This window comes from Phodopus roborovskii, unplaced genomic scaffold, assembly GCF_943737965.1.
Source record: "Phodopus roborovskii unplaced genomic scaffold, PHOROB, whole genome shotgun sequence".
Classification (NCBI taxonomy): Eukaryota; Metazoa; Chordata; class Mammalia; order Rodentia; family Cricetidae; genus Phodopus; species Phodopus roborovskii.
This window is the reverse complement of record NW_026125146.1, coordinates 73,816-101,421: the sequence shown is the minus strand read 5'-3', so window position 1 is coordinate 101,421 and position 27,606 is coordinate 73,816. Positions and strand designations below refer to the sequence as shown.

Here is a 27,606-nt window from a genome sequence, read left to right as displayed (position 1 = left end):
TTGACCACTCTCCATTGGATGGCCACATACCTAGGAGTATATGAACAGCACAAATTAGTATCAATGAGTTATAAAAAAAAAAAAAAGAATAAAGCATGAAACTGAGCAGTAGGGCTGGAAGGTGTCAGAGGGATAAGTTTGTATGTATGTATGTATGTATATACATAGGACCTTAGAACTGATTAATGAAACTGAGGCTGACAGTTGACCAATGTCCCAGGAAAGACTGAATATAGCAAAATATTGTAATAGTAGATACAGGCAAATGAGGTGAGTTTGTGAAAAAAAAAAAGGCTTGTTAACTGTAATTGTAAGTTCAAAAGTGGGGAGAAGAGTCAAGATTGGGAGGTGTTTTAGTGGTTCTGCACCATGCTAACAGCAAGCTTAGCTGAGCCATGAGCCTCCTGGGAGTAATGCTCAGAGTTACCATTTGTTAGCAACTTCTTCCTTGACTGAAACACAACCCAAAGAGGAATTCCAAAGGAAACATGAGCTCATTTTGTGATTTAAAAAAAATGTGATTCTAGTTGGGGAGAATATAAGACCACCTTCAAATTTTATGTCACATCTTCACATAAAGAGACTCTTATTTCTGTCACAATGGAAGGGAGAGAGTGAGCTTAAACACAGCTGATTTTTAAGAACTCCCAGCTCATAAATGGATGGATGGATGGATGGATGGATGGATGGATGGATGGATGGATGGATGGGCGGTTGGGTACATGGATGAATGGATAGACAGGTGGACAAGCAGACAGACAGAAAATATATTGGAGCCACCAAATATTTAAAATTTGCTATTCGCCAGGCATTTGTGTCTCATGCCTTTAATCTTAGCACTTGGGAGGCAGAGATAGGCAAATTTCTATGAGTTTGAGGCCAGCCTGGTTTAAGAGTAAGTTCTAAGACAGGCTCCAAAGTTACAGAGAAACCCTGTCTCAAAACACCAAAAAGAAAAAAAAATTTCTATTTAATTAAAAATAAAAAAGAATAAATATTTAAAAGTAAAAAGATTTAAGGATAATCTGCCTACACTGAAGAATATGCATTCATGGAAGGACATTCCTTTGATCATTTCATTCATGTTGACTGTCACACTTAGGACAGGTCCTAGTTATAGTTCAGCCACAGTCTTCTTTCATTTCATATGGATGGGTTTCATTTCCTTACACATGCTGAGGAAATCTATGTTCTCGAAACGTAACACACTTAATGCTGTGTACATATAGCTACAGATGTGATAGACGTGTTAAGCATGTGAACCGGAGCAACTTGGGAACTGGGGGCTGCGGACGGTTTGTGGACAGAAGTTTCTGTCCAGCCCAGTCCTGCCACCTTTCAGTCCCAAATAAACACACAGAGGCTCATATAAATTATAAAGTGTTTGGCCAATGGCTCAGATTTCTTATTTGGCTAGCTCTTTCTTAATTATTAACCCACTTATATTATCTTTATATCTCCATATGGTCTTGTCTTACCAGTGATGCCCAGACCTCTGGCTTCCTCGGCAGCTACATGGTGTCTCCCTTCTAAATCACTCTCTGCACTCCTCTTCCCCACTTTCTCCTAGTCTGTAGCTCCATCTATACTTCCTGCCTGGCTACATCCTGCCTGTTCATTGGCTGAAACAGCTTTATTCATCAACCAATAAGAGAAACATTCACAGCATACAGAAGGACATTCCCCACCAGGGGGCTATATTGTAGAGTGAATGTGACCCGAGAGAAAGAGAATAGCATGCAGTATAGATGAGTTCTAATCCCAGGCCTGAACAGAACCAGCGGGATGTGTGTGTCAATGCTCAGAAACACACACACACACACCGCCATTTCCCCCAGAGCTTTTGAGTTTCCGCTGATAAAAGGAGAGCATTTAACTGAGTATTCAATAAGATCCCTTGTTGCCTGTAGTAACATAATCTGATGTATTTTACCTTAAAATGGCAATGGACTGAAGTTCTGGAGAGTCTTATTAGAAATTGTTCAGTTTTTAGTTACATATGAATGGTAATCATTTTGTGTTTTAATTCTTCATTGAATTAATAGCCAGAATTATTCACCCTTAATGGCATAATGCTGTGCTAAATAGACAATATGTGAATGCAAACAAGGAAAGAGGGGACAGAAAAAAAGAATACTTGAGAAACTGTGTTATTTTCCTGCTTTTGTTACCTTAGTTCACTTCGGTTTCATGCTACCGTTCTCGTGCTATTGAGAATACAGTTGAATGAGCTCAGGTAATACGTATCTTACTTTGGCCAAAAAAAAAAAATGCGTGAGTTATGAACACTGTTCTTCCCTTCTAGATTCGGAAAGAAGAAAGATGATAAGGGTGGAAAGCTGGAGCAGAAAGGTGCCCAGAAGCCCGGGAACCTAGGAGAAGAGCTCGAAAGAATGAGAGAGGAGCGGGAAAGGTGAGCAGATGTCAAAGCCCTCCCTTTGTGGACCACAGAATCTGTGCGAAAGTCAGTGGCTCCCAGCAGTCAACAGAAGTGATTTTCCTTTCTGAAGCATGGCAGAGGGCTGCACCTTCTTGACAAAGTGGCGCACCTTCCCCGAGAATCTTTATCGTATTTATAAGAAGAAACCAGTTGTGTTTGCCTTTTATCGGTACCCGTAGCCCATTCTATGTGACTCCCGGTTCTGACTCTATCAGTGCATTTTTTACCATAGCTTAAAGAATGTTTATCCCCCTCCCCTATCCAAAGGTCATTTTGATATTGATGTGTAGAACTTTCAAGTTCCCCTAGTCTGTTCCTCATTTTTGACAGTCTGCTGTATGCCTTTCTTAATTATATTCTGCTAACTCCATTTGGGTCATGTAATTTGAGAAGTACATGTCCTCCTGTTCTCCATTTTTCAAAAGCTACTGTCTTTTATTAGGCTATCAGCAAGCTGAAAAGTATGCTTCCCATCTGTTAAAGGGCCCATTTCATATTTGGCGATAATGGCAGTTTGTGAGGGCCGAATGCTCATATTTGAAGAACATCGTGTTCAGTTTGGACAATAGGTCCTTCACACATCTTTGATGTTAATGCTGGCATTTCTCCCAAGTGGAAGCTTAAATATCTGACTTTAAAACATGCAATTGAATATTCACATGGCTCCTGCAAATTCTTTGTCTTCCTAACAAAATAAAGCTCAGAGAAAGACTAAGGTGAGGCAGAGCTGGATCTAATCATACATATTTGTCTGTGATTTCTCAGGGGGAAGTTCAGTGTATCTGGTTTTCCACTTGCTCATTAGCTAAGTCTATCCTTACAGTTTTCAAGAGTCCATTCTCATATTTTATTACTGTAGTGTACATACTAAGAGAACCATATCTACTCACTGTATCCCCTGTTGACCTTTAACTCCCATAGAGCAGTCAATTCCCATTGAGAAGACTGACTTTGCCAATAAAGAGGCAGGGAAGAGGCTATTTAGTTCTTTCTCATTTTTGAGAGGTTGATAAGCTCTGGTTCCAGGGTCACCAGAGCAGTTAAATGGAAATCAAGTGCTCCACATTGTTGTTGACTATTCACCTGACAGTTACCCTAAAGACAATAAAGGCACTCCCCATCATAGCTGAGAATTCAGTAATCCTGGAACACAAATGTAATTCAGGGACAGACTTTCACGCATGCTGTAGCAGAGACATCTGCATTGGGGGCCTGCATCATAGACCTTTGCTGCTCCCCTGACTTCATTTATTGAGACTGTGTCCAGTGCCTCATCTTCAGGAATCTGAGCTGTTTGCTAGAATGCAGACTGAACACTTTTGCAGTTCAGTGCTTGCTTGAGATGGGGTGAAATCTTCCAGTAGCAGGTGGACTGTGTGCCAGTTAGAAAATTGATAACTAATAAAAAGGGTGGGCTGTCTGTAAGCAAGAGTTCATTTCCTTTCTAGTTTTACCTTTAGGAAGCAGGTGCCTGAGGGATTTTTGTTCTTAAAAGCAAAGCTATAAATTTGCCTCAGCTGACTATATAGGCTTCAGGACCAATATTCCTAAAATACGTCTGGTGAAAATATTGAAAGAACTGTACTATTAGCCTGCATTTAAGCCACCTCCCACATATGTACACATAAAACTGATCCAATGGGGGTTTCCTACAGACAACATTGTCTCAATGAGCCACTGAGGAAGAAGTTGAAGGATCTGATTTTAGGGTTGGATGCTATAAAATTAATGACCAAGGCATTTCAACACTCAGTGGTTAAGAACCATGAGGACCAAAGAAGGTGGAGGCTGAACATGTGGTGTTGCTCACAACCATAGAGTACTGTTCCCTGCCTGTCCATCATCCATAGGAAACCAATTTACAGCTCCCACAGATCTCAGCAAGTGTACTATTCTTCATGGAGAGTTGCCATGGAGTGAAAATGAAAATAGAAAATAATGATAAAGGCTCTCATTGTCCTTTTTTCCTAATATAATCAAAATCTGCTTCTTTGAAATGAGTCAAGTTATCTTATTACTTTCTAATTCTGTCAGTTCTCTATTAACCATTTTTCTAAGTATTTAAAGGCCTTAAATAAAGTACAGACTGTGTATCATTGGGGATAACAGTTTTTCAGAACCAGTTTTTAAACTTCTAAGAACTTTGTAAGCTGCTTTGGCTATTTGTTCTTTGAAATGGGTACACAGATAATAAAAAAAATACTTTTAAAATTGATGTTTATTTTGAGAAGCCAGTTTACCAATAAACTAATGAAAGTCTAAATCAACTTCCTTTGTTGCACAACTAAGAAGAAATTACCAAAACTAGAAGTGGAAAAACAAAAAAGCAAACAAACAAAAAAGAATTTAAACCCAACCATAATATATGGTGTGTGAATGACCTGTGTCCAAATGAATCGCTAGAGGAGCTTGCTAAAAATGAAGCTCCATGAGCCCCACCCAACACTGAAGAATCTAAATCTTGGGAGTCGCAGTCCAGGAAGCATAGTTTATTTAACAGACACATCTGAAGTGACTCTTCAGCTTTCTCAACACCATGAAACACTGATTTGGAAGAATGGGATGCAATTAGGATACCAGACCTTCTTAATTTATGAAAAATGATACCCAGAATTTTTCCTTAGGAAGACTGAGTGACACAGTCTACCACTACCATGACCTTCCTTCATGTGCTTCTCTGAAGCATCCGACCAACCTAATGTGCTCTTCCATGGATCTGTGAAAAGTCTTTCTCAGTGTACCTGAGCTCCCCAGAGAGGGCAAGGCCTTCAATGGGGGATCTACAAAGTGTCATATCATTTGGAGCAGGGCCTAGGCACTCCCCCATGTGTCTACACAGAGAGAATGTCTCTCTATGTATAATGGACACCCAAAGTTCATTTGTATACTAGGGATAAATATTGATCCACTACCAGATGCCCCATAGACTGCCCAGTCCTCCTAACTAACACCCTTGTTCAGGACATCTGGATCTGTCCTATGCTGGATTCCCAGCTATCAGATTGGGGTCCATGAGCTCCCCTTTGTTTATGTCAGCAGTGGGTTTCTCCAGCCTGGTCTTGATCCCTTTGCTCATCACTCCTCACTCTCTGTAACTGCTAAGTTTGCTGCTCTTAATAGTGTTTTGATTATTATGTGGCTAGGGGATTTTTTTTCCTTTTTTTTTTTTTCTTTTTTTCTTTTTTTCTTTTTGTGGCCCACTCTATTTGGTGTTCTATACTTTCATTGTCAGGTCTTTCTTTGGGTTGGGAAAGTTTTCTTCTATGATTTTTGTTGAATATACTTTCTGCACCTTTGGGTTGGGTGTCTTCGTCTTCTTCTATACCTATTATTCTTAGGTTTGGCCTTTTCATTATGTCCTATATTTCCTGGATATTTTGTGTTAGGGCTTTGTTGGACTTAAGATTTTCTTTGGTCAATGAATCTTTTTCCTAGTGTATCTTCAATGCCTGAGATTCTCTCTTCCATCTCTTGTATTCTGTTGGTTATGCTTGCATCTGCAGTTCCTGATCATTGACCCAGCTTTTCTATTCCTAGCATTTCTTCAGACTGTGTTTTTGCTTTTATTTTTGTTTTATTGTCTCTATTTCAGTTTTCAAACTTTGTACTGTTTGAAATGTTTCTTGCAACTTTTGGTTTGTCTTTTCTTCCATTTCTTTAAAGGATTTTCTCATTTCCTCTTTTAGAGTCTCTATCATCTTCATGAAGTTGTTTTTAGGGTCCTTCTCTTCTGCTTCATCTGTGTTGGGAAGTTAAGGTCTTGCTGGTGTGGAGTTTCTATACTCTGGTGGTGTCATATTGATCTTTCTGTTGTTGACTGTGTTCTTATACTGTCGTCTACCCATCACTTCTTCCAGTGTGTACCAATGGGGTCTCTTCCTCTCCTGGTGTGTACATGACCAAGGTGTGTGCAAGCAGGTCCAATACTCTTATGGCTCTCCCAGTGGGTGGTAGTGGAATTAGGGTGCTGGCAGACTCTTGATGTTCTGGTCCATTGGAATGGCTCCTCCATACGCAGTCCCCAGTCCCCAGGATGCTCTGAGCTCCAGAAGGCAAGTGGAGGCAGGACCAGGATGCTGGCAGACTCTAGATAGGCTGGTCTGCTGGGCACATAGTTATATTTTCACATCATGATATTCCAAATACTTTCCCCTGCCATTTATGTTATTCAAATGTGTAGTTTTGATCACTGCTGAGTATTCTATGTGTTTAACATAATAAGATATTTGTCTTCCACTGTCAAGCAATTATTCTGCCTACGTACTTTTTACTGTTCCAGATAGTACCATGATGAGAATCCAGTTACAAAGTCTCCTTATAGATTGCCTCAAATCACACAATTCTCATGCAATTCCTCTTATAAACATCAGGATATATTATTTCCCTTCCATTTATTTGTAATGTTATTTTTATTATTATTCATACATTTTTATAATTTAGCTGCATATCTAATTCCTGATATAGGAATGACTGGTGTATGTGAACACTTTACCTACAACTCTACCATAAAAATGTTAACAAAACCATATAATAATTAATCAGTTTATGGAAACATAGGGTCTTGAATGCTGATTCTCAATGGGAAGAGGCTCTTTTGTACACCCAAGGAAGTTTGGTACATGTAGACACATTTCTGACTATCATTACTGCAAAATGGTGGGGAAGAGGGAGTTTTTACTGCCTTTTGCTGGGTAGAAATCCCTAAACATACTACAATGCACATGACTTCCAACCTCCACAAGAATGAATTATCCAGTCGAAATGTCAATAGTGCAGGGTTGAGAACCTTTATAACCTCAAGAATTCCCAGTATAAGAGAAACTTCCTGGGTGTCAGAAATTGTATCATCTCATAGTATCCTATGGATAATTCAGAGAAATACTCAGTTTGCCAAATGACATGACTCTAAAACATTTATTAGTTGTATGAGAAATTGTGCCTGAATATTGCCGAATGAATATTCCAGCTACATAATCATGCAAGAATAGTTTTCTTGAACATTTATTTTAATGCTGGCCTGCTGAGTACTGTCATTAGTGATGGTGGCCTGCTGATCGGTTACGAATGCCAAGGCACTGAAGAGGTTGACAGTATATATGATGACAGAGGCATCTGGAAGAGTGGAGAGAATCAAACAGAAAGAAGTTAATAGGAATAAATGTACAGTCTTACATTTGGGCCCAGAAATGAGACGTACAAACACAGGATGTGGAGGGCTTGACTTAATACCAAATATATGAAAAACTTGCCTGATGGTTTTAGTTGAGGGTAAGTGCAGCATGAGTCAACATGGGATGTATCTGCCAAAAACTTAATCCATTCTAGGCTGCATTACTGGAAGTTCATGTACAAAATGGAGAAACAATAATTCCCGTTTTATATGGTGCAGATCACACCTGGTCTTGCTGAGCCTGTCACACATAGACAGTGGGAAGCTTTACACTACAATCCATGGAAAGCACTAAAGGACTTGGAGAAACACACTCAGGATTTTAGCTGGCATGTGTGTTTGAACAACTGTCAGATACAAAGGAGAATATATTTATTTACAGCATTGCTTTCATCATATTCTACTTTACCTACTCATTATCTATTTATTTACTTGATAATACTAGCTTAACATGATGAAGAAGAAACACCCCAAACATTAGAATGCATTATGAAACAGTGAATTTGTTGACACTTGAAATGTCGAATACGAAGCCAATGACTAGATTTAGTTCATCAAGTAAATATTAGAATTGTATTAACCTCAATAACTGATGTACTCCTTCCTTCTTAATTATATGCATACATATTCAAATAAATAAAATATTAGTTCTTGCAAATGCAATACATTAAGCCATATACTAACTAAAATAATCATAAGCATCGTTAATGCTAAAAATTTCCTTAGATGGTCTCTAGAGTCTATTCCAGATGTTAGTCTTTGAGAAACATCTAAGTAGAGAAGAATCCATTGAATTTCTACAGCAACCTCTCTTGAACTTGCCAAGGCGCTGACTCATGTAGTGTATATAACACTCTTTTTGGGGTGTGCAAAGCCAAGTCTCTCACTCAAGATCGTGTAGTGGGATTTTTTTCATCCCCTATTCCGCTTCCTGAGTTTATGATGTGTCCCCTCTTGACCCAAGTCAAACGGTCCATGACAATGAAGCCCCACATTAAATAAACTCATCATTTTTTTTTCATGCTTCAGTGAAACAGGCCATAATCAAACATTAGTTCTAAAGGTCCTTATTCACTGCTAGATGATGAACTCAATATTATATGCAAAGATTATTTGTCCTGGCTAAATTAAATTAGCATTTTCCACACATTCAGATTATGTAAATTAGTATCATGAGCTGACAGCAAGATTGTTTTTAACATGTCATTAATTTTAGTTGTTTAAATCTAAGAACTAAGTTTGTAATCTTTTGTGTGGTATGATTTTTTTAAAAAGTCTCAGACCTGTAATATACTTAAATATTTCTCTTCTTAATACTGTCTCAAAACAGGTGGAGAATGGCTAAAAAAGAAATATGACCCCCCCAAACACACCAATCCCTATTTATTTAGGATTATTGTATTGACGAACATCTCTCCACTGACACTAAAGACTGTCTTCCATTAAAATTCCATATTATTGACCCAGAAATAAAAATTCACTAAATTCAGCCTCTTACTGAAAATGGAAAAAAATTAAAAACATAAAAGTTATTTACTTATTCCAGGTTCGTCTGTCCCACGTATGCCATGTCAAGGTTTGCTTTGCAGGGAGATGGCTTGTCACATTAACTAAACATCACTTGTATGGATCATATGAGAATCTGAGTGGATAACTGAAGAGACAATGTGTCCAGCTTCAGCACAGAGAAGCCTGAAAACATATGGGTCTTGTTCTCAACAAGAAACCTGGACACAATGCCAGTGAGAGTTTAGCTAAGATTGAGGAAAATTAATCGGTCTCGGTGTCTGAATTCAAGGTTCTTGGTTTTCTTTCCCTTCAGGACGCCTTCCAAAAACTGCAGAGGCTTCTCCCTCACCTTATCGCCAGGGCTATTTGTGTTCCCTTAGTTTGAATCAATACATGTGTTTTTGATATTTGGCAAACCAAGACTTAATTATGCAGCTGCAAATTCCCCACACAAACGAAATGTATCTTAGAGATATAAAACCATTCAGAAACCATTTTATAGTTTGAGAATTCAAGTGGGTGAAAATCTATTCCCAACCTCTCTGTATTTTATTTAATTATGGAGGACTTATGTTATTGAAAGTTGAAATGAAGGCCAGAATAAGAGTACAGTTTATCCAACATTGGTTTGTAATTTTTTGGAAAAAGAAGATGCACAGGATGGTCTGAGAAAGTATTATATTGTGAATTAATATTTTAGCTTTAACCCACATATTTATTGCACTATGAAACATATAGAGCAACAAATGAATTGGGTTTTATCATTATTTTACCCTAAAAAGAAGCTCATGTTTTATTAAAGAAACCAGAAGGTTGATTTCTTTAATTTGCCAAGTGACTCTTGATAATTAATTATTTACTGAACTTAATCTTTGGCACAATTTAAACTGTTGAAAACAGCCATGTTTTGGCATGGTTATATACAAATGATTAATTCAGCATGGTTTGACTTGTCAATGAATACCCCTGTCTTTTGCAGTAGAATTTGCTGGGTCCCGTGGTTTGGGCAAAATAAAATGTTGGAGTGGTTCCCAGTTTTAATAGTCCCAATTTATTATTACCACTGAACCCTGATCAGATCATGGACTGGATTAGATCCCAGTTTTTCAAAATGCCCCAATTTATGGCTCCCTTAGAATCCTGATAAAGCTGTGTATTTGAATGGGGCTTTGGTTGGCTAGAAAAAGACCCAGTTAATTACTTCTAGATTCTTATTAGATCATCCCACTGTATGGAAATTATGAGAAGCATTACTAGATGGTGTTTCTCAGGACAAGGTCAAGTTCTCCTTTTATACCTACAGAAAGACGTGATCAGGTTGCTGGTTTCCATGGTACTAAGCATCTTCAGTGACTGCAAAGAGGTCTTGCTGGCATTGATTACTGTTGTGCTCAGGTAGTGAAACAGGAAAAACACAGACAATAGTGTCACAGTCACAGCTCACCATCACCCTTCATCCAATGAGTTACCCTTGCTTGATTGACAGGGGTAAAGAGTAAGCCCCAGGGGCAATGTGGATGGCTTGATGAAATCGCTGCTCTTTCATCTGTCCACCATAACAACCTGTCCTAGAAATGCTGATGCTCACCAGCAAAAGTTGGCACATTACAATATTCCTATAGACAAGCTATGGGAACACCTACATCCACACTAGCATTTTTTATGAGCCAAAATCCTTTTATGGAATTTGAATCAATGTTAGAAGTGCTGTATTAGCAACTACTTGTCAGCTGAGCTGGATTAATACATAAAATGAATCACTAGACTGGCACGGTTTCCAACAGTCGTTTAGGAAGGCTTCTGTAAAGTATACCTCTTGAGCATTGTTTTAGAAGAATGCTCCTGCATGAATATCCTAAAGTCGCATATCACATTAGGACATGCATAGAATTGTTGAAATCCATTCAAAAGAAGTCTTTGAACTATTCAGAGTGATTCTCAGAAATATTTAGAATATATTACCAAATTCTTAAAATGGGAAAAAGTTCTTAAAATTCGGTTGATGGAGAACATCTGTTTTCATATACACATATTAAATACAACATACTTGCTATAATCAGAAAACTGGTAATTCACTAAATTTTGTGTCAATAGAGTTATATTTTTAACAGAGATTGTGTCTAGCAGTAGCAGAGTTTGAGAACATTTTCTGTGAAAGCTTTGGGCAGTATAGTAGAAAGCCATTTGAAGACTAGAATTTACATATATACATCCCAATATTATCATTTTTTATAGTATGGAATAAAACACTTTTAGTAATGTATTCATATTGCCCCCTAATTTCTTACCATGAGATGAAATGGCAATAACAATATTTAAATGTCTGCTTTATGTATTTTGTTTGGAGGAAATGCTTTTTAATTGCTTAATTCTTTGGAAGAAAACAACTCCAAAATTTAGGAATAAGTAAAAGTTAAATTATTCCAGACCATTAGCTGTAGACCTATTTGGAACTGGGCATTGGAACAGTAAACTTAATTTTCTAAAGGTGCTCTAAATGTGCAGCCTTACCAGATTTTTAGAATCAAAGAATATTCTAGAATGCTGTCTCATCATCTTTTCTTATTTGAACACATTTTATATTGTATCCTGCTTTGGAAAGCCTCCATGACAACATATCCATTCTGCAAGGCAAGGTCAGGTATTGTTCATATCATTGGCAAGCGTTCCTAGTTGAAAGATCGCTCAGCTTATTTTTTCCCAGAGCCTGCCTCCCCACATACCACCAGCACATCCTTTATCTAAAAACTATGACCTAGGCCTGAGATTTATAATGAGAAATTGTGGATGTGATTTTTCCACATTTCTTAAGAAACTTTGGAAATCTTTGGGTCTCATTCATTTGGGGTAGTCTTTTCTCTAAGGGGTCAGAACACTTCCTAGCTGTCACAGTTTGGACAGGTGCTTTTGGCATCTATGAAGTAGAAAGCAAGGACATTTCTCAACATCCTCCAATATGTAGGGCAGCTCTCTCTTCAACAAAAAAAGTTACTACCTAAGATGTCAGTTATGGCAAGGTTGAAAAATCCTATGTGAAATATGTAGATAATATAGAATGTTTAATATGAACAGGAATGTACTCCAGATACTTAAGGACTCCACAAGTTGAACCTGAGAATGTATATTTTGAAAGCATTTCCCAAGTGATTTTTCATTACAGCCACATTTCTAACCGCTCAGACAACCTATTGCCTAGAGGATCCATGTGGCCACAAGGAAAGGTTGTAAGGCCTTGGAGTCAGTAGGACATTGGTGATAGACTCCACTGGGTATGCACACACTACCATACTACCTTATAGCCACAAGCTTTAAGGGTCTCATCTGGTGAGTGAGAAATCTGCCTCTCTGATCGTTGAGAAAATGAAAAGTAGTGTTTGTGAAGCAAGCACCTGGTTCACTCTGGGCACTGGGTGTTATTTTCCAACCTATTTGAGGATTAAAGCTCCCACTTACCCACTCAGTAGCCTTTGGAGCCTGGAATGCTCTGAGTCCTGCCATCTGTGAATTGGATCCTGTTACAACAAAGAAGGCCAGCTTGAGTGCAGGCTTGGCCCAGCTGGGAGTGGTGCCAGATACTTCCATTCAAGAAGCATCACCTCAGTTCTTATTGATCACCAGTTGTAGCGAGCTTGGCATGGGGCGGCAGCACAGTAGCGAGGGAGTGTGGTCTGCAGCCAGAGTTTGGCAGCATGAAAACAAATGCAAGGAGGAGGCACACCAATGGTGAGAGTTACTGCCAGCTCCTCCAAGATCATAGGGTGTGTGGTTGTAGGAAACACTTGTAACCGTAGCCATTAAACTCATGAAACCCTCACGTTCACATTTCTCCTGTATGCGTTGCCGTATGAGGGAGAGGGTTACTCTGGTCTTGCTCACCCTTTGAAACTAGTCTTTGGTGGAAACTGAGTGGATGTGATATTTTTATCCCTCCTTCCATTCCCTCTCACCCATCTGACTTTGCCCTATGGTTTAATTAATAATTTTACCATAAATTTAAAGTGCCTTCAGACTAATTTCAAATAATAATAATATGACTTCCTTTCCGAGCTCAAAAGTCCTTTCTCTTTCTACTTTTTGCCTCTGATACCTTAGAGAAATGCAGAGGTTGGGGTGCTCTGTGCTTGATCTGGAGGTCTACTTCACCATCAGGTCACTTTTAAGTAACAGTAATAACAGTGGGTTGTTTAGAAAACTATTTTACATATTCATGTTCTTGGAGGAACTTAACAAGTACATAATAACTTTTCACTTCATGACTTTTCCAAAGTTTTTTTTAAATATGTATGAGTGTTTGCCCAAATGACTGTGTACCATGTGCAGTCATTCTTAAAGAGCCAGAGGGCAGCTAATCCTCTGGGAATGGAATTACAGATGGGTGTGAGCACACAGGTGCTAGGAATTAAACCCTAGTTCTCTGGAAGAACAGCCAGTGCTCTTACCCACTGAGTCATCTCTCCAGCCCCAAGATATAGTTTCTTCAAGAGATTGTTAAATATTATAGATTAAGATGAATAGGTCAGTAATATAGACTGCGTGTCCTTCAGCTGAGATGTTTGTGTCCAGAAGTATTACAGATACAGGGGTTCTCTGAACTTTTTAAATATTCATACAGACCATACAGACATTACCAGCTAAGCATTCCTAGTCTGCATATATGAAATACCCTGAAATCCAAAAGGTTATGAACATCATGTGAATCTTCAAAGATGTTTGGAATTTCAGAACATTTTAGATTTTTAGATTAGAGATGCTCCACCTGTTATGGGTTTGATCAAAGTCTTCTAAATCTTTCAATGACTGCCTATTGCAACAGTCCAGACACCTTGGCTTAATGAATCTGTGACAACATCCACATTTCATAATCACAATTTCTATTCCTGGACTATATGAGCTTATATTTATTGACAGTTTGTAGGCCCTGAAAGGCTATGTCAACCTCTACTCTCTCTCTCTTTCTCTCTCTCTCTCTCTCTCTCTCTCTCTCTCTCTCTCTCTCTCTCCCTCACTCACTCACTCACTCTTTCCCTCCCTCTCTCTCTTCCTCTCTCTCTCCCCCTCTTTTTTCTCCCTCCCTCCCTCCCTCTCCTTATCTCTTATCTTCCTTCCAGAAAGAACAAACAAAGGATGAGAAAGTTTCAGAAAAATATGTGTAACCTTCCAGGTGGTGTACAAAGAGGCAGGCTTAGAACCCAATACCTGATAGCAGTGCTCATTCTCAGTCAAGGGAAGTTCACAGTTTATTGAACATCCCACTGTGATAGCTTCTCTGGGGTGATGTTTAATCATCATAGCATTGTTAAGCTTCAGGGTTCCTGTAAAGTTCATACGATAAAGTACCCAGGACTGTGTTTCAGTTGTGTACTTGGTCGGCGCACGTTATTATCAATATTGTCTTTTCTACACTGAATTATGCATATTTGTAACGTATACCTTATCTATTATTAGATTTCAATTGTCTGAGCTTGGGACTATATCTCAGTCACTCTTTTAATTCTCTTACTATCTAATGCAATATATTTCACAGAATAAACAACAAATAGTTGTGGCTAGATGGGTGGAAACATACAAAGCCATGCTGTTATCATAATTTTAATTTTCTTTTTAAGTGAATAATTGCTTATGTGGAACTCAGAGGCAGACAGGCTGAAGAAATGGTTTACTGATGTAAGACTTAGTAGATGCTATGAAATGTTAAGAAAGGGACACTCATTTGTAGCTGATAATAGGTTAGGGAAACTGCATCAGGAAAGCATAATGGCCAGTCTATTAGGACTGTTTATCACAAAAACATATCCTCAAAGGCAAGACCATAAAAATGAATGAAATCCATCTGCTTTATAAACAAAGGAAAATGCCACAGGACTGGAGAGATGGCTTTGTGGCTTTGTTTGGGTTTTGTTTTCTTAAATTGGACCCTTGGCCTCATCCTCTTTCGTTTGTTTAAATATAACCAATTGAATTTCCTTTCAAGAACATTCATGTCAATATTTTAGAGTAAAATATTAGCCTTTTGAATTTGATATATGGAAGAGAAAGAGACACACTGTCCTTAGCTTTTCTCTACCAAAGAAGGATCTCACTGTGCTATATCTTCAGCTGAACCAGTCAGAATTTATTTTACAGATTTCAGAGAGCAAGCATGAAAAATGTGACAGTAGGGTCCTAACCAGATCCCATAGAGCTGCTCTCTCAGGGGGCCAATGCTGCAGAGCAACAGACACACACCTGGCAGTCTGTATTAGCACTGAAGTAGAGTCTTTATCTCCTAAATTATGCCTTATTCAATCCTCTCCTTTAAATTGCACATCTTTTCTTCATGCCTAGGTCTTAATTCTCCCAAAGCATAGGTACTAATATCTACTTGTTTCATTTCTTTCCATCTTTTTCATTTGTTTGTTTTTGAGACAGAGTTTTTCTGAGTAGCCCTGGCTATCATGGAACTCACTCCATAGACCTTGCTGGTCTAGAACTCAGAGATGTGCCTTCCTCTGCTTCCCAAGTGCTGGGATTTAAAGGTGTGAACCACCATCACCTGAGTATTTCCTTCTATCTTAGTAGAGAGCAGATATTTAGTAAATAAAGCCCCGACTGGCATAAGAGTAGAAAAAAATCATAATTTTAATGTTGCTCATATAATTTTAAAAATACACATAATATTAATTACCAATAGGGACATAGTAACCATGTAGCAAAATACTTTGGTAGAAATCTTGCCTATTTCTGAGAGTGTGTTGTTCTGCTTAAAAACTGTACCAACTAGCACCAGTTTTAAAAAGTAAATAGATGCTTAGATGAGGACTGCTTAGAAAAATCATATTAAAATAATAATGAATTCCATTATTGACAGAATCAACAGCTAATTAAAAATTCTATCAGGGAAGATGTAAAAGATGGCAAATTTCCAATACAGATTGACACCAAGGGCACTGACATAATTGATATTTGTTCAATGCCTAAGATGCTTTGCAATCTCTAATTGAACCTTGGATAGCTAGGGAAACATCCAAATGTGAGTGTACACACACCCACAAATATATATTTTCAGAAAAAATCATGCATCTTTGCAAGAAAGTATATGTTTTTTAGCTGAATAACCATAAAAGATATTTTAATAGGTTTCCTTTGTTTAAGGAAAAAAACCCATTGAATCATGATAATGTATGATGTAATTCATATGTTTTTAATCTGGCTATAGTGGATGCAATAAAGTCAAGATAGAATAATTTACGAGTTGGACATTCAAATTTCAGAGTTTCATTTTGTAATAAATGAATGCATATTGAAAAAAGATCTGTGATAGTCAGGTGATTATCCTGACTTTTAAAGAAAAGGATCATAGTGTCATTATTATAGCTTGCTACTTTTGACAGTATTAAATACAAATTGATTGCATACCCATACAAGATTTTCTTAATACAGTAAACTAAAAGATTGGTATCATAATTTTCCTATTCCTAACAATCAATTGTATTGATAAAAAATATGAATTTGGCCCAGGAGTTTTAAAGGATGGACAATCATAGCTTCACAGTAAGGTATAATGTAAAAGCAAGATCATTTTACAGAATAAATTGCACAGAGGTGGGCAGTTTAGTCTTGAAGAAACACAACTCATCTTCCAGCAAACAAAGTTCAGTGCCAAGAAAACAGATTTTATGCTAAAATACACCCTGCCTAAAACATACTTGTGACACAAGCTGAAAATGCATGTCTTAGTCACATCTATAGGCTCTTGTCTGCTAACATAGCTCCTAGAGGCAGAGGCAGGAAGAGCATGTGTTTGTAGCCAGCCTGGGCCACCTAACAAGACAAAGGAAAGCCCAGTACCCTTCATGATCAGTTCATACTATTTAGTGAAATAATGAAGAATAAATATAATCTAATAAAGATAATCATGTGACAACTCATTAATAATTTCAGGGTTTTTTTTGCTGCATACTATTCTTATTCAAATAAGTTCGAATGTCTCTGAGTTCAATGAATTTTTTTAAGTGAAATTAAAACTAATATACTGTGGAACAATCAGAAATTTAAGTTCTCAAAAAGTTATGTAATATATTTTAGCCCATAAGAATTAGGCAGAGACTATAAGCTTAAAGATGTGTGATATGTTTTATGCCCTTATCAGAGCATTCAAAACATACAAGCTCCATAGACATGTTTATGGGTGTATTTATATTTTCATTTTACATTGCCTGCTAAGCAGGAATTTCTAATGAAGGAGTATTAGAAACTGTTTCAAGGATAGCCTTAGAAATTATTACATTTTAGTACAGTATGTCATGGTATCTGAGGACATCGTTCTCATATGAAGAGTCCTTGACCATCTAAAAAGTCTTTCTGATTGTGGAAATTTTTGTCATGCTGAGGCCTTAAGTGTGGCAGATGTGCACAGTAGGCATTGATGTGAATTTGGTAATATTCTGAAATCAGTACAGTAGGCTGGCTTGGGCACTTAAGCCAGTACACTAAGAAAGTTAACATATGAAGCATTGGTGCATTACAAAATTGGTTAAGTACCCACTAAGGTGCAAATATTGTAAAGGATGCTTAGAAATCAAGTTTTTTTGTTTTGCTTGCTTTGATGTTTAAGGAAGAGGGTTTCATTTCTGGGAAGCAATTTGAAATTCTTATAGGTAACTCAAAACAATTTTGAAGGTAACACAAAATCGTGTCTCCAACCCTAGATAAATTTAATTTTTTAAATTATTTTTATTAATTTATTTATTTTCTGATTTATTTGTTTTGTGTGTGTGCATGGGCATACACACACATGCCCAGACATGTGTATACCATTGCACATGTGTGGAAGATGGAGGATATCTTGTAGGGGTGAATTTTCTCCTTCCACCATGTGGGTCCAAGGGATCACATTCAGGCCATCAGACTTGGCAGCAGGTGTATTTACCTGCTGAGCCTTCTCAACAGCCCCTAAATGAACACCTAAAAATATACTTCCTGGAGAAAGACCTTCAAGATGAAGAAGTAATTGACACCTTACTTATTCCCATGGTCTGCCTTAGAGGAGACAAAGGTCAAGCAAGTGATTATCTACAGATATTAAAGTGAAGAGTACAGTCAGGTTTATGGGATGCATATCTTTGCACTTTTCCCATCATAGTTCCTTGCCTATTCCTACATGCTGAAAGCTTGCTTGGACAATCATCTTAGTCCCTCTTACCTTTTACTGTAGTGCAAGACTGTTTCTAAATCTGTTGTGTGCATAGCAGTCCTGAGTGCCATTTAGTCAGGGCCTTCTTTGGGAACTCTGGGGGCCTCCTACTGAGGCCCAGTGAATTTATGTTCATATCAGTCTAGCAAGCCATGTCTTTCTAACAGGCAATTCTCCTCTGATACCATTTTGTATCTTCTTGTTCTCTTAAATCCCCTTCTTTTTACTTGTTTTTTGTTTGTTTGCTTGCTTGCTTTTACATTTCTCACAGGAAAGACTACCTTCATTTTGTCATTTCTGGTGAGTCATTCACAATTTCAGCCCTAAAAGCATGTACAAAAGATTCAAAGTTTGAAACATAGCTGGTGGAATACTTCTCTACTAGGCCCCATTTTCAATACCCAAGGTAGAGAAATATAGAAGGAAGAGGGGGAACTAGAGAGGGAGGAAGGGGGAAGAGAGTGAGACAGAGGTAAAGATGAAGACAGCCAGGAAGGATGGAGGGAGGGAGGAAGTGAGGGAAGGAGGGAGGGAGGGAGGGAGAGAGGAAAGGGAGAATGGATAGAGGGAGGGGAGGACAGAGTGGGGGAGGTAAGGAGGGATAGAGCGAGGGATGGATGGAGGGAGGGGAAAGAAATTATTTTGAAAAAATTTAGTATTTTGGTGATCTGAAGAATTAACATATATTTAGATCCCTGAAATTTTTACCTTTGGCCATGTTATCATGATTTTACTTTAATGTTAAAGTGAAGTTATATAGAAATTATAAAATCCAAGGATTTCAATAAATGGTTTCCTGCCATGAATCATTTGTGACTTTTTAAAGTTAGCTTTGGCCTAACCTCTTCAATAATTCAGTATGATAGTGTTAATTGTCAACTTGCCAGATTCTAAAATCACCTGGAAAATGGGCCTCTGAACATTTCTGGGGAATAGACCTAATTTTGTCAAATGTGATGGTAAGATTCACCCACTGTGAGTAGTACCATACCCTAAACAGGAGATTCTAGACTATGTAAAAGGTAGAGAAAGAAGCCAGCTGAGCATCCATCACCTTCTGCTTCTCTATTTTGGATGCAATGTGATGAGCTGTACCAGATCCATCAAACACAGTGATGGACTATAACTTGGATGCAAACATGAATTGAGCAGCTAGGCATTTGGGGTAAATGGCAAGGTAGATAAAGCAAAAGATGTTGCCTCAACAAGTTCATCCATAAGAGAAAGGGTAGAACACAATGATTTTCATAATGGTAAAGCTAAAACCACAGTGCATTCTGTAATAGGGTATAAAATTGTTATATGATCACAGAGAAGACAGACATCAAAAAATAGAGCCATAGCTGGGACATGAGAACAGACACTCTTTATCATCCAATATTTCTAGACACTTGCAATGAAGTAATTAAATTCAATTATAAAGCACAGCTTCACTGTGCAGCAAATTAAAAGAGACTTTTAAAAAATTTAAGTTCTTAATCCCATCAATAATACATGATATTTTTGCTAACTAGAGAGCAATTTAAGACTCATGGAAATTTTCATTTGAAATCTAAGGGATTTTCCAAGCCATCAGAGTGTTTTCTGTACAGTTTCTCTAAAGTTGGCAGGGTATAGCTAAGAAGCTCACAGCAAAGCTTCATGGAAAAAATAGAAGTTATCTAGTAGTTATTTGAATCAAGCAAGCATGGGTCATAAACTATATTTCTGAAGATTTTTGCTTGAAACATATAGAAAATATAATTTACCCATAAACTATAATTTTAGTAATTTTTAATGTTGTATTTGGAGATAGATCTGAATACAGATGTATATATTGGTAAAAGGTTGGTTATATGTCATCTGAAGTGTACATTATACTGTGTCTTGCATATGTTATGGTGGAGTTAGAATATAAACAAAGGCAAGGCAGACAAAATGAGCTGTAATTATAATTTTGAGAAACTGAAGATGCCAACTAGGTTGACCAGAAGTCAATTTATTTTGTCTCACACATTGTCATAAGCTTAAGGATCCTGTCTGGTCTACCAGAAAGTGTACATTCATGGTGTATACCTTTCACACATACTTACTTAACTTTTTCAAATTAGCAGTTACACCCAGACTTCATTATTCTGGACTCAGTTACCCAGATGAATATCAACTTTTCAGTATTACTGTGATGTGAAAGCAATAGATAGACACTAGAAAAACATGCTGTGAATTTAGATTTTTTTTTTCTTCAAGTCTCCATATGTGGTAGAGCCAATCCTCCTTTGCTTGCCTGGACAGTGCCATCCAGCCACAGCTCCCAGTGAGGCCTTCTTCCCTAGGGCCAGCAGCCAATACTCAGCAGAGCTGTGTGTGGCTAAGCTACAATGATCAATGGGTTTGGAATATTCACTGCATTTTCGACTTATGGCAGTTTCTGCCTGTGCAAGGTTGATCAGGATATAAACTTACATTGAGCTAAGGGTCATCTTTGATTTTTCATTGTTTGCACATTGCACCAGAAAGGGAAAAGATAGAAGAATAAAGAAAAAATAAGATAAACGTTCTCCAGTACAAAGCACATAGTGGAAACCTAGGAAATGGATCAGGGATGTATCCACAGCTGATCGCCAGTTCTGCTGTCACTCCTCAGCACCCAAGCACTGTAGGGTGAGAGCTGGAGCTACACAACATGGCTTCAAGTAAGGTCTGCTTGAAAACCTTGGAAGAAAATTCTATTCAATGAGTTCCATTAAAGCAAGTTAAAGGATTAATATATTTTAGAAAGATCTGCAGCCAAGAGATTCAAACCAAAAGCATTTACTGCTTTACTCTCCATCAAGCAGAAAATTCAATTAACCACCACACACCTGGTCCCCTGAGCATTCTGGCCAACTCAGGCTGTGTAGCATTTATTAAACGTATTTGTGCTATGCCTAAGGTTCTAAGTAGATCTGTGAAGGAGATGAAAGTAACCGTATGCACACTTGCAGGAGGAACTAGTTGTGTGGACATGTGAAGATGGCACAAGTATCTCTCTTGCTGCTACCTCCCCCTACCTGCATCAGACCTTCATAATGGCTATGAGCACTCTTAAAATGGGTTGCATTATGTTTAAGTTAGCCCTCTCCCTCTGAGTTTGGTACTACTGTAGTTTTCACATACAAATGACAGGCTAAATGATTTTCTCATGAACGCAAAATGAGAAAGGAGCTCAGTTTCCATTCTGGGCTGTCTGACCCCCTTACCACATCCTGTCTCTCCGTTTCTGAAGCAGCAGGGTTTGCATAGCCATCTACAGTTGTGGTCTCTCCCGCAGAAGTCTGCTTCATTGGCTCTGCATGGGTAAGGATGGTGCCTCCCACGAAGATCTTAAAGCAGAAATATAAATGTAAATTTTGCTCATTAAAACCATAATTAATTTATTGAAAGTGAATTGTTATTATTTCAGGGACGAATGCATATCAGAATATGCTGATTATTTTAATGAAGCAAGAGCCTCTTCTGGGATACTTCCAGGGTATTATTTGCAAGCAGGTCACTGCAGATTTTCTGAGGGGGAATAAAAGGATTGCTGTTCATTTTCAAGTTTTGCTTTATTAAAAATGCAAAAAGAAATGTGTGCTGCATAATGTGTTTAGAGTAAGGACAAGAAGATGTCTGTGTTTAGAAAGTGGCCCGGCAACCCCTCTTAAACCCACAATTCTCCCCATGGGTTGTTGGTCCTTGTGCCACAGTCATGTTCGTTGGGGAGTAGCTTGTATAGTTGTGGCACCAAGTCCATATCCCCACTGAAATTGTTAGGACTGCAATGTAAAATGTTCCTTCAGTCCTTTCCTTATGCCACATTTCAAAGTCAGTTACATTGGTCTTAAGAGAAGGTATCATCCCAGCCAATTCCTTCTGAATGCTGTATCTGATTACATTTTAGTGTTTTTTTTCTGGTTGTGCCTCCATTCTCTATTGTGGAAGAGGATCCCCAAGCCATTCTTCATCTTCTGTATCAGACTGCTCTTCCTTCAGTTCCCATTATCACTTTCCAGGCACTGTACTATATCTATTCATTCTATCAATATGTAAGGTAAATGATGCCTCTGCTTATGTGGTAAATGAGAAAGAGATATCAAGTATAAATGTGTAATGTAAATAAGTAGAGCAATGTGGTTGGAAGATAGAACTTGGAATGGTGTCTGATGCAGGAGACACAGGTTCAGTCTCAATAAGATAGTCACAACATGGGCAGAAACAACAGCAAATGCTCATCAAGCCTGGGGCCAAGGGGGCTGCATGATTGGAACTTAATAATTATGGAGCAGGAGTGATGTTAACTGAAGTCACAGAGGAGACGATGGCAACTGTACACTCTGTAAGTCATAGTTTATATTGTCTGTAAGTGATTAAGGAAGACTGGAAGTGTTTTGAGCATAGCGCTGCTTAATAAGAGATCACTCAAACTGCGACTTAAAGGATGAACTCTCCTTGGGTTGAGATAGCTAACCACACATCTGTTCACTTTTAAAACATATGTGTCTTTACTGACATTAGGTATGATCTAAGTGATATCTGAATCTCAGGAAGGGGTTAAAGGGATGATGGGATGTATAGGATGTTTAGATACATCTTCAAACCCAGACTCTTGCATTACCATGCTAATAACTGCAATAAATAATTCCAGGCCTTCCTCACCCAACACTTCATAGACACATTTGCAATTTGGAGTTCCAATAAGAAGTGAACCCATCCTTCTCCAGTAGTAAGAGATGTCCAGTCCCAGGGACCACAAGGTAGGCAAAGGATTAAGAAGATAGATGAATAATGGATCCCTTTAAGGACTGGGATAAAAACAAGCACTCAAGAGCATCTACCTAGCACACCATCATTTGTCTTGTTAATAGATCAGAAATTAGAACTCCTGTGCAGACATTCATCGTGTCTAATAAAACACCCTCACTGTAATTCTCAGTACATTATGCATGTAGCATAATTCTCAATACAATATGTGTGTAGAATAAGGGCCTTTACAAAGCCCCCTCACACCTCTATTACAGTCCAGTATAGACCAAGAGTTGTGCTAGAATATTTTTCCTGACAGCCTGTAAAGCTGAATGGGCTGTTTCCTTGTTTCCTAACTGCCAATCAACTCTGGTAAAGTTGTAGTGGACTGCAGGATATTGTCTGGATTAGCATATTAGCCTGTCTCTGGTGGGGGACACTGGTGATTTAAGTCGCTGTTGGCTTTCTCAGTCACCTGTCCTCAATATATGTCATCAAGAAGGAAATCAGAGGATGAGCTGCTCCCCTTAAGCTTAGACCCCTCTTAACCAAGACCCTATCGCCATCCAGTCAGAAGTAGCTGCAGATCTTAGTTGTGAACTGGAGGAACACTCTCATGTCTTCTTCCACCTGGCACTTAAGTGTCCCCTGTCCTTTTCATCTAGGCTAGCACAGTTCCTATCACACGATAAATACTAGATTTAGAAAAAATGGGTTGATGGGCCTCATTTTTATGGAGTATACCAGTATAGGTTCTCAAGAACAAATTCACACTTTCAATGACAGTTCTTAAGGAGAGCCACAGAAAAGGCTGTGGTTGAATAAAGTACTTTTTCTCACCTATTTAAATTCTCCTGCATCAACAGCATAGTAGGAAAAAGACTAAGACTATACACTGTTTCAAGCCTCCTGCAGGGTGCAAAGACTGTCCTCCCCCTCTAGCCCCCCCCCCTGCTGCCCACAGGGAAATGGGTGCATATGTTAGGTGTTTGGAATAAGTATCTCTGCCCACTTAGCTACTGGCAGGTTGTGTATAGGAAGCAAGCTTGCCAGGCCTGTGCTACCTCTCAGCTCAGGAAACACATGCTGTGTGGAGGCCAGATTCCCTAGGCTTCAGCACATTTTTATGTAAGTAAGCATTTAACTACACGGGTCAGAACATGGCCAACAGAGCACCCACCAGGTGTGAAATTCCAGGTGACAAAATAGAAGGAAAAGGAGGCTTAAAGAGACAGGAAAGGATATGAAGCTAGTTTCCTCTCATTCTCTGTATTTTTCCTGTTTCCTCTATAGGAAGTTTGTGTAGATCTCAATATCCTGGACAGTCAACATGAGGGATTTATCTTCATTCTTTCCCATGTGATAGCATTACCACCATGTCAAAGGTCTCTCGTTTATTTTTCAAATACAGCCTTTGGCAGTCCCTAGGACTAAAAAGTGCTGTATTCCAGAAAAAAATTAATATAAAAGGGAAAAAATGCCTTATTTTCGCCACTGCTTCTCATAGTGCTACAAACAGAGGGCGCACACAAATGAGGGGGTTATGAAGAATAGAGACCATTTCCTGCCACATACAGATGTCAATAACAATAAAAATAAGCCACATCAACAAGTTATGAATTTTATTCAACCAGCAGAGCTTGCTCAAGGGCAGATTCTTATAGCTCCTTCTTCAGTGTCGCTTTGGCCAGCAGCCTGGGAGCATCTTTTAATGTCATCATTGCTTAATGACACCATTTGTAGGGTACTGTCTATAGGATTTCTATAAGGAATCATATATTATTAGAGAATATTGTAAGGCAGCTGGAGGCTGTTTCTCTCCACCCCCAGACCTCTTTGGGGCTAATTTTCCAAGGAAAGCTAAAGATGTTTACTAAGCATTTCTGGGAAATTTATCCACATTATGAGAATACAGATTACAGGAACTCAATGCATTAGCAATGGCGAAAGTTTAATGGGTCTGGGAAAGGTATAAATTTAGGGAAAATGTAAATTGCAATAACGGGAGAGCCATCATCGCATGGCAGTTCTCTTGAGATTGGAGTATTTAGTAGCCACATGAAGGAGTAAAGAATCTTTCCATTTGACATTGTACAAAAAAAGAAAAAAGAAAAGAAAAAAAAAAAGAAAAAACAACTATTAAGAATAGTCAGTGACTATCAATCATTATTTTAGAATACGCAATTGACTCTATCAAATAGATAACATACCCCATGGGAAATCTTGTTGTTTCTGGGCCATCTGAGATATAGAAATCCTTTCTGTTATCTTCTGTTATCTATTTCAGCTGGGCAAAGAACCAGTTAAACAATCTGGACCCTTGTGAGTTAGAATGTCCAACATTGTGGGTAATGGAGGCAGGAGGATTACTGTTGCTTGCTGGCCACTAGGCTAGCTCCAGGTCCAGGGAAGGACTCTGTTTCAAACAAATAAAAATGAAGTGATAAGGAAAACCCTGTCATTTTCTGACTTTTCCAAATGCATGAGCATGCACATATGCACACGACCCTACTCACATGTGCATGTGCTAACACACACACACACACACACACACTCAAATGGTTTCTGCATATCAGATTTTTGCAAACCAGGAAGAACTCAATGTGTTGTTTGTATATGCAAAGAGAAAATATGAAAACATCAATGTAAAAGATTGTGTTAACAATGTTAATTAATTTGCACATCAGTATTATAGAAATATTAAAGCTCCTTTACTGAACTGTATTTACTTATTATAGGAAAAGTGATCAATTATCCCATCAATTGAGGTTTTTTGGTTTTTTATTTTTTATTTTTATTTTTATTTATTTTTTTACCATATCAGTTCTGATTTAGGCTACCTGGAGAAATGAGTGGTACAAAAGGAGATTATTTGGAATATAATTATAGACATCCTGGCAGACATGAGAAAACAATGAAAAATGTTAATGTCATTAAAGCAACTTTGTTGAAAAGATTAAACATTGATCACAAAGACTGTATTTGCTGGTCAGTATAATAACAATTTTAATAATAACAATAATCAAACACTGCAATTCTTCTTGAGCAGGTATAGCTTGCAGCTTTGAAACCATATTGATAAACAAAAGCTAAAGAAACCCTGCCTGTTCTCTGGAACAAAAGATAATTGTAGTGACCTAATTGCAGCTTCTATTATAGGAGCAGAATGACAGCGACGCAAATTATCCCCACTGTCAAAAGAGAAAGCAGTACAGCAGGTACCTTGTAGTTTCTTTAGATGACACTACTGCCTTTACTCCATGTCCCTCCCCTGAAACCCTTTGCTGACCTCCAGTTCTATCACCACTGTAGGTAGCAAACTTGCTTGTCTCCTCCCCCTACTCCTCTCCACTCTGTTGTTTGCCCTTGCACAATAGCAACAAGGAGATATGTCACCCTTAAATCTCCTTTGAACTGGTCAGACAGTCAAAACTGTGCCTAAGGACGTTAACCAGGAGTAGTTCGTGAAAGTACTGAAGGACTATAAAGGTATAGAAGAGGAAGTAGGAATGTGAGAAATCTTCAGTGATGTTTTAGCTGAAGTCATAAAAGGCAAACGGGAGACTCAAAAGAGAAAAATAAGAGACCTGGATCACATTGTGTTCATATCACTATTATGTGAAGCTCTTTGAAAAATCAAAAGGGAAAATGCCTGGTAATCTGATGGAAAAATCAGCCAACGATATGGACAGCTCACGGAAGAGGAAATGAAAATGGCCCCTAAATATATGAAAAGATACTCAGCATCGCATAATAAGAGTCAGACTAATTAAAACCTCATGGAAACATGACTTCTCACCTGGCTTATCAAATTTCACAGCGTTCGACAATGAGCTATGATGATGAGACTAGAGAAACAGCTGTCTTCTTACAATGCAGGTGGCAATACAAAATAAAATAAATATAGAGGGAAACTTATTGCAGTCTAGAAAAAGTATGTGTGTATTATTCTTTACCCCAGCAATCCTACAAATTCATCCCAAAGCCATAGTAGTAAAACGCAGACCGACTGTTGCACAAGACTTTCCCTCGTGGCGTTATTTGTGCAGGCACACTTACTGTCCTGCCACTTGATTTTTATTGTGCTTTGCAAATATTACATTTTTATTTTACAAACTGAAATTTTGTGGCAAACTATGTAGAGCAAGTATGTTGTTACCAATTTGCTAACAGATCTGTGGTCATTAGCATTTTTAGCAATGAGGAATTTTAGAGAAAAAAATGCTACTGTACACATCGTAGACTACCTCACAGTGTAAGCATAACTTGTATGCACTGGAAAACAAAAGACTTCATGACTCACTTTGTGGTGATTTTCATTTTGATGCTGTGGTTGGAAAATGTACCCACAATATCTCTGAGGTATGTCTGCACCAGCAAAACACTGGAGATACCCAGATGTCCAAGAACACATGACTCGTTAAATATACAAAAGCATAGCACATGGTGACTATTATGAAGTTTTTGTTTAAAGCAACAAATATCTATTGACTCAAATGAAGTATTGTTCTAAATGTCTATGTGAAAAAGTAAAGTATATGTATTTATCCCATTTTATGTGTAACAAGGGAA

General features: G+C 38.1%; 1 protein-coding gene across 1 annotated transcript in view; it reads left to right on the top strand.

Moving 5' to 3' along the window:
* The first annotated feature begins 265 nt into the window (after positions 1-265).
* LOC127226156 (partitioning defective 3 homolog B-like) overlaps positions 266-27,606 on the top strand; it is a 93,992-nt gene continuing 66,651 nt past the window's right edge. Inside the window, exons 1-4 of the mRNA XM_051190062.1 lie at positions 266-270; positions 1,230-1,295; positions 2,177-2,236; positions 2,306-2,413. Of these exons, the coding sequence (XP_051046019.1) occupies positions 266-270; positions 1,230-1,295; positions 2,177-2,236; positions 2,306-2,413 (239 nt within the window). The remainder of the gene's footprint in view (positions 271-1,229; positions 1,296-2,176; positions 2,237-2,305; positions 2,414-27,606) is intronic.